The 11,554-nt window shown below is 39.6% G+C and overlaps 1 protein-coding gene across 1 annotated transcript in view; it reads right to left on the bottom strand.

Moving 5' to 3' along the window:
* Positions 1-1,083: 1,083 nt before the first annotated feature.
* Positions 1,084-11,554, bottom strand: part of LOC146322850 (contactin-associated protein-like 5) — a 128,987-nt gene continuing 118,516 nt past the window's right edge. Inside the window, exons 21-24 of the mRNA XM_084724959.1 lie at positions 11,163-11,250; positions 10,754-10,954; positions 5,471-5,545; positions 1,084-2,004 (exon numbers count right to left, since the gene is read on the bottom strand). Of these exons, the coding sequence (XP_084581085.1) occupies positions 1,811-2,004; positions 5,471-5,545; positions 10,754-10,954; positions 11,163-11,250 (558 nt within the window). The 3' untranslated portion in view covers positions 1,084-1,810. The remainder of the gene's footprint in view (positions 2,005-5,470; positions 5,546-10,753; positions 10,955-11,162; positions 11,251-11,554) is intronic.

Genomic DNA, 11,554 nt, shown 5'->3' with positions numbered 1-11,554 from the left:
GAATTTATTAAACCAGTAACACTAGTGGAAAAAAAAGAAAAGAAAAAGAAAATCAAGCTCTCTTGGGGACCCTCTGAACAGGTGTTCAGTTTGCTCATGCCCAGGGCTGACTCTCGGTAAAATAATATCCCCTGAACCTAATTTAGAACCTGGTCCCTGTGGTGGAAACGCAGAGTCCCTCCAAAGGTTCGTAGTCACTGGGGGCGGCTCCTGCAGTGGAAACATGGCTTTAGTCCGACATTGACCAAAAGGCCTCCCTTCTCTTGCCTACTTGGCTTTTGCATATCGGTATACGAGCATTACAACTTCAAATAGTGGTACAAAACTCACTCAAGTACTGTAACAAAGTGTAGTAGAATAGGTTGTGAGTGAAACATTTAACCCCAGGGCTTACTGTAGCTGTACAAGCCCCGGTGAACTTGCTGCTGTGATTGTTTCAAACTACTGATAACATGACTCAACTCATGCTGGTTAAACCAGTTCCACACTTGCTGTACACCCCAAACTGCTGCCTCTATGACAAAGAACACCAAAAATATCACTTGGGAGCTTCTTGATTTGCCAGATTTGTTTATACCAGTATCAGTATATGCAGTGGTTTTTCACCTGTAGATAATATTACTGGCTTCCTGCAAAGTTTGGTGAGATTTTTTGACTGTAGTTTGGTTGATAGTTGCTGTAGATGACTGCTTTGTAGTCATTTAAATACTATAATCCTCCCCATTAATTTCTTATTCCTGCTACTCTCATGATACATTAAACACGTTTTTGGATGTTTATGCAATTGAAAAATAATACACAAGTAGAATTTGCACAATTAAATAAAAATGTAAAATCCATGATTTCATAAGCCGTCAGCTAAACATTACCTACAGCTAAATACAATGTAGCTTGAATGGTTTACAATGCTTTCTTAGGGACAAGATGCATCCAGTTAACAAAAGATTACAGCTTCCAGGATTTAATGGACTTTTTAGGCTTGTCAGTTTTCATGTTATTTCAAACACTGCAGTGGGAAACAGCTCAGTGAAAGAAACATTACTGACAGTCACCCGATACTAATGGTCAACTGGCAGATGTTGCGACTGGGAAATTCAAATTTCCTTTTATTCTATGTAGTGTGGGTTACAGAACTGAATGACAATAAGCTCATCTCTATGGAAATGCGCCTGCTTTTTTTGCAAACCACACGAATAACTTCTAAAATGTTAAAATAAAAACTTGTATGCAAATTAGGCACTCATACAGTATAGGCAGTATTGTCCCCGTTTCTTCTTCTACAACATTCACCACCACTGACAAAACAAAGACAGCAGCGAATGCACGCATATCTTACAGGCCTGGCCTACATTTCCTGACTTTGCAAGTACAATTTAGTGAGTCCCACTGAAATGTGGAAAAAATTTCAGCATTTGAGGGTTTCGAACAAAACGTTGTAAGTTGTGCGCGTTCAGGATGGACAGCAGCTTTCGCTCACTGCGCTCATGGCGTCCCTTTTGTCCACCACTGCAGGACATTCATCTTTTGCTTTACACAATTTGCAACGACAGAAACCACAGCAGCTTGATTCTGACAGTTTCACCAACATCAAATACACTAACAGCTGTAAAATCTCAGCCACTTGCTTGTACTGGAGCATTACGAGAGTGGACTACAGGCTACAGGCGTTTGCAGTGTTCCTGAGAGGGCACTTCCAGGGCACAGAGATGTTTTGTTGTAAGAAGTCCTGCAGCAGGGTGTCCACCTGTTAGTCCTTTATAAGAGAGAGGTAAGTTTGTGTCTTAGGTCCACAGAGTGCACGCTGTAGTAGTCAGATGTAGTATTCCTTCATGTTGTCCCTGACTGAGTTGTGGAGGTGCAGCTCTGTCCTGTAGTCTGTGTACATGCTGTGTCTGTTCTCCTCTTTGATGCCGCTGCTCCTCTGGGCCCGCCGCTGCTGGTAGAGGAGGCGGCTTATCACAGCCAAGGCGCACACAGCGATGAAGACCACCGCTGTGACCACACCTGAAAACACAGCAGGGGAGACACATTAGTAAGTACCAGAGGACAATGCTATCATCTACGCTGTCCCCCGTCAAATGTCTTTTGTTGACCTCGGATCCCGTTCTAAAATGGTCACAGTAACGTTCGTTTGTTTTGACTCGGTTGTCACAGAGTTTCAAGAATGTGCGTGAATTCTTACTTTTAAATATGAAAACCTGTGCCAACACAGTTTGTTATTGGACAAAGAGATCATTAAATCACTATCAAGCAGTGCTACTTTGACAACACTACCCAGCTGAGAAACATAATTGGTCGTTGATGCACTGGGGTTCTGTGAGTCTATTTAAATTATGGTTTATTTTTCATGCTTACAATATAATTGCAGTGTCCTTTATTGTTTCATGTTTACCAGCATTAGCATTTTATCAGTGCCTATGTATTCTGTTGAAGATGATTACAGCCAACCCACAAGTGATAAAAAAAAAAATAAATAAAATGTCTTTCTTGTTGAGAGTTAGATTAGAAGATTGATACCACTCTCATGTCTCTGTGGTAAATATGGGGGACCAGTAGTTGGTCTCAGTTGAGAAATAGTACCGATAATTGTTTTTCCACTTTGATTTTTGTAGTTAAACAAACAAAACATGTTAATCATGAGCTGCAGCGTTCCGAGAAGAATGGTTTTGTTACAGAGTTAAAGTTAAAAGAGTTGGGAGGCTGTGTAAATCATAAATAAAAACAGAATGAAATTATTTGCAAATCCTCTTCAACGTGGATTTTATTAAATGCTGTACAAAGACAATATTTTTAATGTTCAAACCGATAAAATTTATTGTTTTTTGTAAATGCATACTCATTCTGAATTTGATGCCCGCAACACGTTCCAAAAATGTTAGTAGAGAGTCATGTTTACCACTGTGTTACATCAACATTTCTTTTTTTCAGCATGTGGGAACTGAGGAAACTCTTTTTGCTTCATAAGATGGGTCTGGACCGCAGGTTGGTCTAGTCTAGTACCTGCACTCTTTTACCACAAAGACAAGTGGAAGGTGTCTTAATGTGATCTTGCCGAAATAAGCAGGAATGTCTCTGAAAAAGACGTCAACTGGATGGCAGCATATGTTGCTCCAAAACCTTTCAGCATTAATCGTGCTGAAAACAGTAAACAGTATGAAATGTGGACTCGTTAGACCACAGGACACTTTCACTTTATGCCAGTTCACCTGAGAAGTGAGCAGTGTTTCTGGATGTTGTTGATATATAGCTTTCACTTTGCCTGGGAGAGTCTTAACTCGCATTTGTAGAGGCAGCGACAAACTGTGTTGACGGATGAATACTCTGAATCTTTGACTGATATTATGGATTGCAGATTGTGACATCCCTAAATTCCTGGAAATTGTGTGCTAAGAAACATTGTCCTTAAATTGTTGGGACTATTTGTCTTTCACAAAGTGGTGAACCTCCCCTTATCCCTGCTTGTGAAAGACTGAGCCTGTCGACGATGCCCTTTTCACACCCAGTCATGATGCGGTCACCTGTTACTAATTAACCTGTTTACCTGAGGGATGTTCCACACAGGCGTTTTCTGAACATTCCCCACCTTACCCAGTCTTTTGGTTCCCCTGTCCAAACTTCGTTACAAAGTGTTGTAAATGCATTCAGTGTGAGTGTATATTTACAAAAAACAAAGTTGATCAGTTTTGGCATTAAATATATTGTCTGTGTGTCATATTCAATAAGTTACACATTGAAAATAATTTGCAAATCACTGCATTCTGTTTTTATTTATGTTTTACACAGCATCTCAGCTGTTTTGGAATCTGTAAATCTCTAAGTTTTGCTAAATCTAGCATGAGTGCACTCATATTACAGGGAAATGTTTGCAACATCTGAACAATCACAAACAGGGATGTGTCTATTGGCAGCAGAGCAGCATATTTTATAAAAGACGAGGAAACTATAATATTAGACAGATACAAAGAAGTTAAACACATCCAAGCTAAAAGCAACACAGCTGCAGCAGCCAGATGCATTGAGGGAAGGCTGGCAAAAAATAGCAGCATGTGTGGACATAAACAATAATAAACAAAATAACAGTACATTTATTTTATACAGCACTTTTCTGGATGCTCAAAGACACTTCACAAAAGTGTCTGCTCCACAGACCCGCCTGAAAACTAAGGGGGACAGAACGTTTGCTGTCAAATCTGCCTGAGGAAATCAGGCCAGCTGAGTCAGTGATTTCCTTTAAGTTCCTTCTTACACTTTAATCACAGAGCATTTTTATTTTCCCATTCTTGCCCTGTACACTGTATGGTTTTATATGCCACAATCTTTCATCTACTTTCTTGTAAAATCTGAAGATCTCACCACCTGTCTGCATTATTCTGCTGCCTTTGTGAATCACTTAGTTACCTGGATTTTGAAAAGTACTCTATAGATAAAGATTAAATTGGTAATAGAAAAAAACACATTAAAGACATTGAAAATATCACACATCAGTAATTGCGCATTAAAAGCAATTTAAAGTGTAAATTAAGAGACTTATTATATCTGACTATAATTGCATTTATGTATTACATTAAATTAATATTTCACTTAGATGTATTTATACAGTATGTAAGACAGTTTTAGCATACTTTAGCTGCAACATAGTGTCAGTTAGCTGCAGTGTCAAATGTCAAAATAAAATAAAATAAAAATAGCCTCGATGTTAAACATAATTCAAAGTGGTAAGTAGGCTTACTTTCATATCTATATAAGAACAAGGCTTTAGTGTTTCAATCAGTCTCTGTTGTAGGATGATATCAATATACAAAAGCACAATGAAATGGCTTTGCTGCTCTCTGAAAAATCTTGTCTTCATCTCTCTCACAGTCCCTGCACTGAGCTCCACGGGACGTTCTTTCATGAATTGTGATGCCATTTTCCAAGAGAATTAATTGGACAGTAGGCGGTGCTTTTATAAGCCTTGATCTGTTATCTTGAACATTACCTGGAGCAGGTTGGGCATGAAACATAAGTTACAATGGCAGTCTACCCCAGTAAGAGGTAAAACACTGTCTTTCGCCCACACCTTATATCTTAACTCTATCATTACATTTGGGTTAAGATCTGAAGGGTATTTGTTCTCTTATATGATTTTACTGGTCTCATCCTGATGTTGCAGATCATCTTGGGGCATTTCTATTGTCAACAATACAGTTCAAGTGTGAGGATAAGTGCAAATGCAAAGCAAAGGCTCCCTGTTTAGAAAGCATACAGAACTCCCAGAACATTATCGTCAACTTAAATTTAATTTCAAATGAAACTGTGTAAGTGGCAATAATGAAAATGAGCTCGTGCTAAGACTGAGTTATCCAGAGACCATGAAAAAAAGAGAATGAAGACGGAGGCAAATGAAGAAAATGACAAATAACAAACAGCTGGGACTCATTTTCAATTAAGCAAAGAAAAATAAACCAGAGGAGACGAGAGAAAAGCAGACCTGCTATTACAGCCAAATCCTTTTGGGTGCCGTTGCCGTGCTGTTCCTTGTCTTTGTTTGCTGTTACAGTTTGATCTGGTGGAGCAGAGAAAAGAAACAGACAAATTCATTAATGACACTGTCCTACAGGAGACACACGTACAACATTAAAACCTCTGGATTCTCTGGTTGTCACCTTCACTGCTGAGCTTTAACTTGACACATTTGTGACAGACAAAATGTGCAGCAAAAACTGTTTGGAAAAAGGGCAGGCACTTTAAAAAAAACAATAAATACTATATTCTACTATAAATAAAATAATGTTTCTTTCCAGAAATCATGACCCCTTTAATTGAGATAATCCACATACCTTGTTGTCAGCAGTTTCATGTAGGAACTACTTTTTTTCCCCGTGGTAAATTCTACCAGAACCAGTTTCCGCAGAAGAATCTACCACAACTATTTTTGTCCTACTAGAAAGAAAATAGTTCTTACATACAACTGCTCACAACCAGGTCTGTGGATTATCTTGAGTGACCGTGTCATGATTTCTGGAAAGAGACACTGGTGTTCAATTTTTCAAAATATATTTTTGGAGCTTTGAGCACCACAAGCTGAGTGCCATCTAGTTCCATTATATTTGAGAGAAAACAGACATCTTAATGGATGATTTCTCCAAAACTATATGATGTAACCAGCAGAGCTACCTGCTAAAAATCAATCTAAATCTCTTGCCGAAGAGATTTAAATAAATAATCATCAGTTCTCATATAACTGATGCTATATCAACATCTATGCTAACCTCGTTAGGAGCCCCATTGTTCTCAAATCAACAGAGGTTTCTCGCTGCATCACACCTTGTATTAAACCTCATCTGTAGCTGCCAGTAGTTAGAACACTGATTGGTCCAAACCACTGTTGGCTGCCTCCTATGAGTCGACAAAACCTATGGCTGCTGAGGAGAGTCTTACTCAACCAAGTTTTCATTTATCAATTAGCTTCAGGAAGAAAGAAAAAAAAAACACTTCAGGCTACATCTGGGAGCTGCACCTTGACATTAGGCTCAGGATGAAAGTGTCAAGGATTCACTGGTGCACTGCTGCTAACTGTGCTGTAGCTGCTATTAGCTAGTTAGCTCAGTTAGCTTTCCTATTAGACTCCGACACAGCCTCTGAGACAGATGGAGGCCAGTTTGACAACAGGGATTACAATACTGAGGTGATTTACAGCTGTTCTAACCAAGCCTCTGACTCTGGGGGTGATGAAGACAGCGGGTTCAGGTGGGCATACAGGTGCTAAGTTGTAAAAGAGTGAGAACATAGTGAATTAATGTGTATGTATACATCATCTGTTGTGCTCAAAAGTCTTAGAGTGTTAGTGTTTGTGAAGTTGGAGGTTACCTTTTACCATCAGCATTTAAACAGGACGCTCGCTTCGTGCCCCAAAAATACATATTTAAATTTACTACAAGGAACTTTCCTGTTTTGTTGATTTGTGGACAAAACTGGTAGTGTTTCAACCACAAAATGTTATAGCAAAAATAAATTTTAAAAAAAGAACAACTATTAAATTAAACAATTAAACTTGTAGACTAAACTAATTTAGTCATTGATCTTTGATCGACTGGGAAACACAATACTGCAGTAGTTAGAACTGTTGCCTTACAGCAAGAAGGTCCTAAGTTCAAACCCCCCAGTTTGCATGTTCTCCTTGTCACACAGTCCAAAGACATGCATTAATTAGGTTAACTGGTGACTCTAAATTGTCCATAGGTGTGAATGTGAGTGTGAATGCTTGTCTGTCTCTATGTGTCAGCTCTGCGATGAGCTGCTGACTTGTCCAGGGTGAACCCCGCCTCTCGCCCTGGGATAAGCTCCAGCACCCCACAACCCTTCAAGGTTAAGCGGTTACAGACAATGAATGAATCAATTCTCTATGCATATTACTGATTGGTTAAATGACTTTTAAATATCATTGACATCATCTCAGCCCTCATCTCTCTCATTGAGTTTTCATCCCTAACAGAGACATCTGGTGACTTGAAGGTGGGCAGACTCTGACCTGCATTAAACCCTGGTCATGATGAGGCTGGTGATGAAGTGATGATGTGTGTTGACCCGTTTAACCTTTGTCAAAGTGTCAGACTTGAAATAGGACATGACTATGAGTGAGTCTTAGAGGAAGTGGCTGGTGGTTTCACTGCATGTTGTGGCGTCACAGGATGGGCTGTTTCATGTAGCTGCCAAAACAACGATAAACCAATGTCCATTATACTAAGGGTGAGAAAAGTCTACGTGCATTAGCCAACTCTGAGCTAAAACTGTGCCTGAAATTCATTTATCTTTTATTGGTTTGTATCATTTTTCTATCACGGTCTGTTTGATGTATATTTATATATGTTGTTGCAATGTGCATTGGCTAAATGTAAGCAGTGCTCAGAACCAGTTCAGCTAATGAGAGTCACTGGCACTCCCTCCTCTTACTCTAATGAAGACTTCAGTCTTTGTGTCAAAACATTCACACCAGTTAATTAATGCACCTTATTAAAAAGCTCCAGAACTGTATGCTCCATTAAAGTGCATCTGTTCACAAAAAAACAAAATGCAAAACTGGGTTCTTGCGCATATAATGACAGTTGTGTCACCCACAGAGGCTGGTGTAGACAGCCCCACTGGTAAAAATAGAAATGCATCTGTTCTATCAGAGAGAAGGCGAACAAACACAGCTGGCATGTGTCTGTTTTAGACAGACTGTAATTAGCTAAATTCAAAAATCACTAGTTACAAGTCAGGCTTAAAGACAGTAATGGTTTAACAGGAAGCCAGCTAGACTGACTGAAACCTTAGACTATTGAGATGATTGTCCATTTTCAGAAAACACGGGCTAGTGGTTATTGGGTTAGCGGCTATTTTTGAGGCTTAAACAGCAGCTTTGTTTTTGTTTTCCAACCTGGACCCTATTATCACATGTTTTTGTTTCCCGGTAATTAACAGGGAAAATAATTTTTGAAATTGCTCCAGTGTTGAGTGAGGCCGGTGCAGACAGAAACGGGCTGCAATATAATCCTCACGAGCAATTAAACCCATCTATGTATGTCCACTAAAAGTGGTGTTAGATGTGAAAATATTCTGGCTCTGCACGCCATTTCTCCCTGTTGCCTCTCTGATGTCCGACCTCCCTGTCACTTCTCTCCTGATATTTTCACATCTAACGTTGTGAATTAAGGCTCTATTTCAACCAAACCAGAGTTGGTGATTGGTGGAATTGTGGAGCCAAAGAGCATCCAAGATGTTTTGGGAGAGTTTTATTTTTTGTTGAGTTTGAATGAAGTGTTTTTTTTTATGATTTCTGGTTAAACAAAAAGAATCTTACTCTTTAACAAAAAGGTGTGTCTTTGTAGGTATCCGTTCCATAATGTTGTCAGACACTTAGAATAACAACCTGAGTCTGTCAGTGGCAAAACAAACACTCTTCACAGACGTACATTAATGGTGTGCAGTTGCCATGTGGATTACATTGTTGATTGTTTCACAGTTGACGGCTGCTGTGGTCTCGTTTAATACTGGACCAATTATTCATGTAGCCTCAAAAACATGGAAAATAGGATCCAGGATGAAAATTACTTGAAGTTAACCCTTACCATCACTAGATCACCATAGTGCCTCACACTGCATAAAACTACCCTAATCAAAAGACAGACAGTTCGGTCCAAAATCAAAATGTGTTGACAGTCCACCATTTCCATAGTAATGATTTCATTGCTACAGGCTCCTGATACGGACAAACAAGTGGTTCCATTAGCAGCAGTCTCTCCAATTGACACTAGATGCTGTCTCCAAGAAACATAACTGCAAACTACTCGTGTTTGATGTGCCTCAAAACACCCACACCTATAATCACTTTGTGCAAAATCCCACACACCGAATCTGCCTTGACTTCTGTCTGTATGGTGTAGTGATGGCCCAATTAATTTCTGGCCAATAAATCATGCCAATTATCTGGCATTTTGAGATAAATGCAATAAGCCAATGCCTGCGGTCATGAGGCTGATTAAAAAAAAAAAATGTTTGCAGACACGTCTGCAGGCAGACTAGTCAATGTGGCTGCTGTGGAACTGCTGTTAGTGCGCCCCCTTGTGAGTTTGGAAAGGTGGTAATAAAGTTAGTTTCAAGCCCTGTACTGTAACTCTCATCCTGCTGTAAATTTTTGCATAAATGTCCCCAGTCACCATCATCTTTTCTTGATGTTAAAACATTTCTCTTGTCATTCTAAGTAACAGCAAATCTAATCTAAAAGCGTAATATATAATGTATAATATAATGCAGTTAAATGACATTGCTTCTTACATACTGTATCCTTCTGTCCCTTAAGGCTATAATAAGGAACTCTCAGATTTTCTTGGTTTTGGATGCTTCTGTGGACAAAAGTGGTAGTGTTTTCACTTCCATAACCACAAAATGTAACACCATAAATTAAACTATCTACAGAAAACTCTCTTCCTGCTTCCTTTTAACTGGCTTACATACTTCTCACTGTAACTTTATATGGAAAATATAAACACATTCTTGCAGGTTTAATTGATTTCAAGGTTGCAGGCTTTAAGAACAGCTATACAGAAGCAGCCATCTTGTTGCTTATGGTCATTTTTGCTTACATACGTCATACGGAGGCATAATTATTAAGCAGAAATGGTTTTATAGTCAGTCAAAAACTCCTTGTGTTAATACCAATCACATTCTGAAATCTACAGCACAACCCAATGTATTTTTCCATTTCATTAATTAATAGAAATTCTATCTAAATATATAACTGGTAAAGATAATCAAAGTGGTCGAAGTGGTCGAGGAAGAGAGAGCAGCAAGAAAAAGCCAGCAGCAACAACAAGCGCTGGAGGTCTCAGCACACAGCCCAAAAGACAAAGGGAAATTAATTATGGCTACAATTATCTTATTTGTTGATTAAAATGTAATTTATTTCCTGATTAATCAGTAAGTCCATGAAATGTCAGTTAATAAAGAAGATCCCCCCCCTCCATAATCCCCAAATCCCCACCTTTAAGAAGCTGGAGCTGGAAAATATTTGATGTTTTCGCTGAATAAATAACTGGAAAGATTAACTGATTATCAAAAATCTCACTGACGTTTGCAGGCCTGAAAAAAAGTATTCAAAATGACGTCACAGACACCAAGTCCAAGATGTTAGTCATCAGTTACAGACCGTATCCCAGCCTTTCCAGCTCAACCCGGACATGGCTGTTCAGTATGCATGGGCAAGTGGGCAACAGAATGTGTGTGAATGTTTTACCTTGTAGTGTGTGTGAGGTGGACTCTGCCAGTGCACCGCAATTTGATTGGACCAGTGGACCGCGGATGGTGACCAGTGAACTTCCTCGATTCGTCAGCGCTGCCTTCAGCGGCGCCACGTGATTGAACTGGACCGAGGAGAGGCAGCCGACGAAACCTTTAGAAGCTGCCTGCACTACTTTCTCGTGGAAGTTCTCCCTCCCTGCAGAGAGACGGTTGATAGGTGAAAATCTGTGTTGTTACTGACGGTGACATGTTTGATTTTTTTTAATCAGAGTCTTTTCAGAGTAACCAGGTGAAGCATGACAAAGGAGCGGTGACAAGAATGATGAATGGTTAGAACAAAAGAGCAACAGAGGGGTGATGTGAGAGTTTTCCAGCGATTTTCTGAACATCACAGGAGGACTTACTGGTGACTTTGCCCAATGTCAGGGATCTGATTAAGATCAGCTCTGCATCAGATGACAGTGTGTACTTTGTGTGGATGTCCTGGTCGATCTGGTTGAGTGGGGAGAAATCAAATAACAAGCCGATTACAAGAAATCTAAACCGAGGTAACAGCAACACCACCAGCAGCGGCAGCACATTTCAATACATTATAGATTGGGAACTGTGTTCTCTGCAGCTTCACACAATACCATATCCGCCCACAATTGGCTTTGAAGTGATTTAGACCTTTCACGTCTGCACTACCATGCTGACTCAGTTGCATCACTTAACTTGATGATCTGCAATAAAGCAATGCAGGATTCTGATAACATCCACTGTTTATAAAATACTTACAGCGTTACATCTGGAGACC

This window comes from Lutjanus erythropterus, chromosome 8 (genome assembly GCF_056507025.1).
Source record: "Lutjanus erythropterus isolate fLutEry1 chromosome 8, fLutEry1.hap2, whole genome shotgun sequence".
Lineage (NCBI taxonomy): Eukaryota > Metazoa > Chordata > Actinopteri > Lutjaniformes > Lutjanidae > Lutjanus > Lutjanus erythropterus.
The sequence above is the reverse complement of the archived record's forward strand: the minus strand, read 5'-3'. Positions and strand labels throughout refer to the sequence as shown.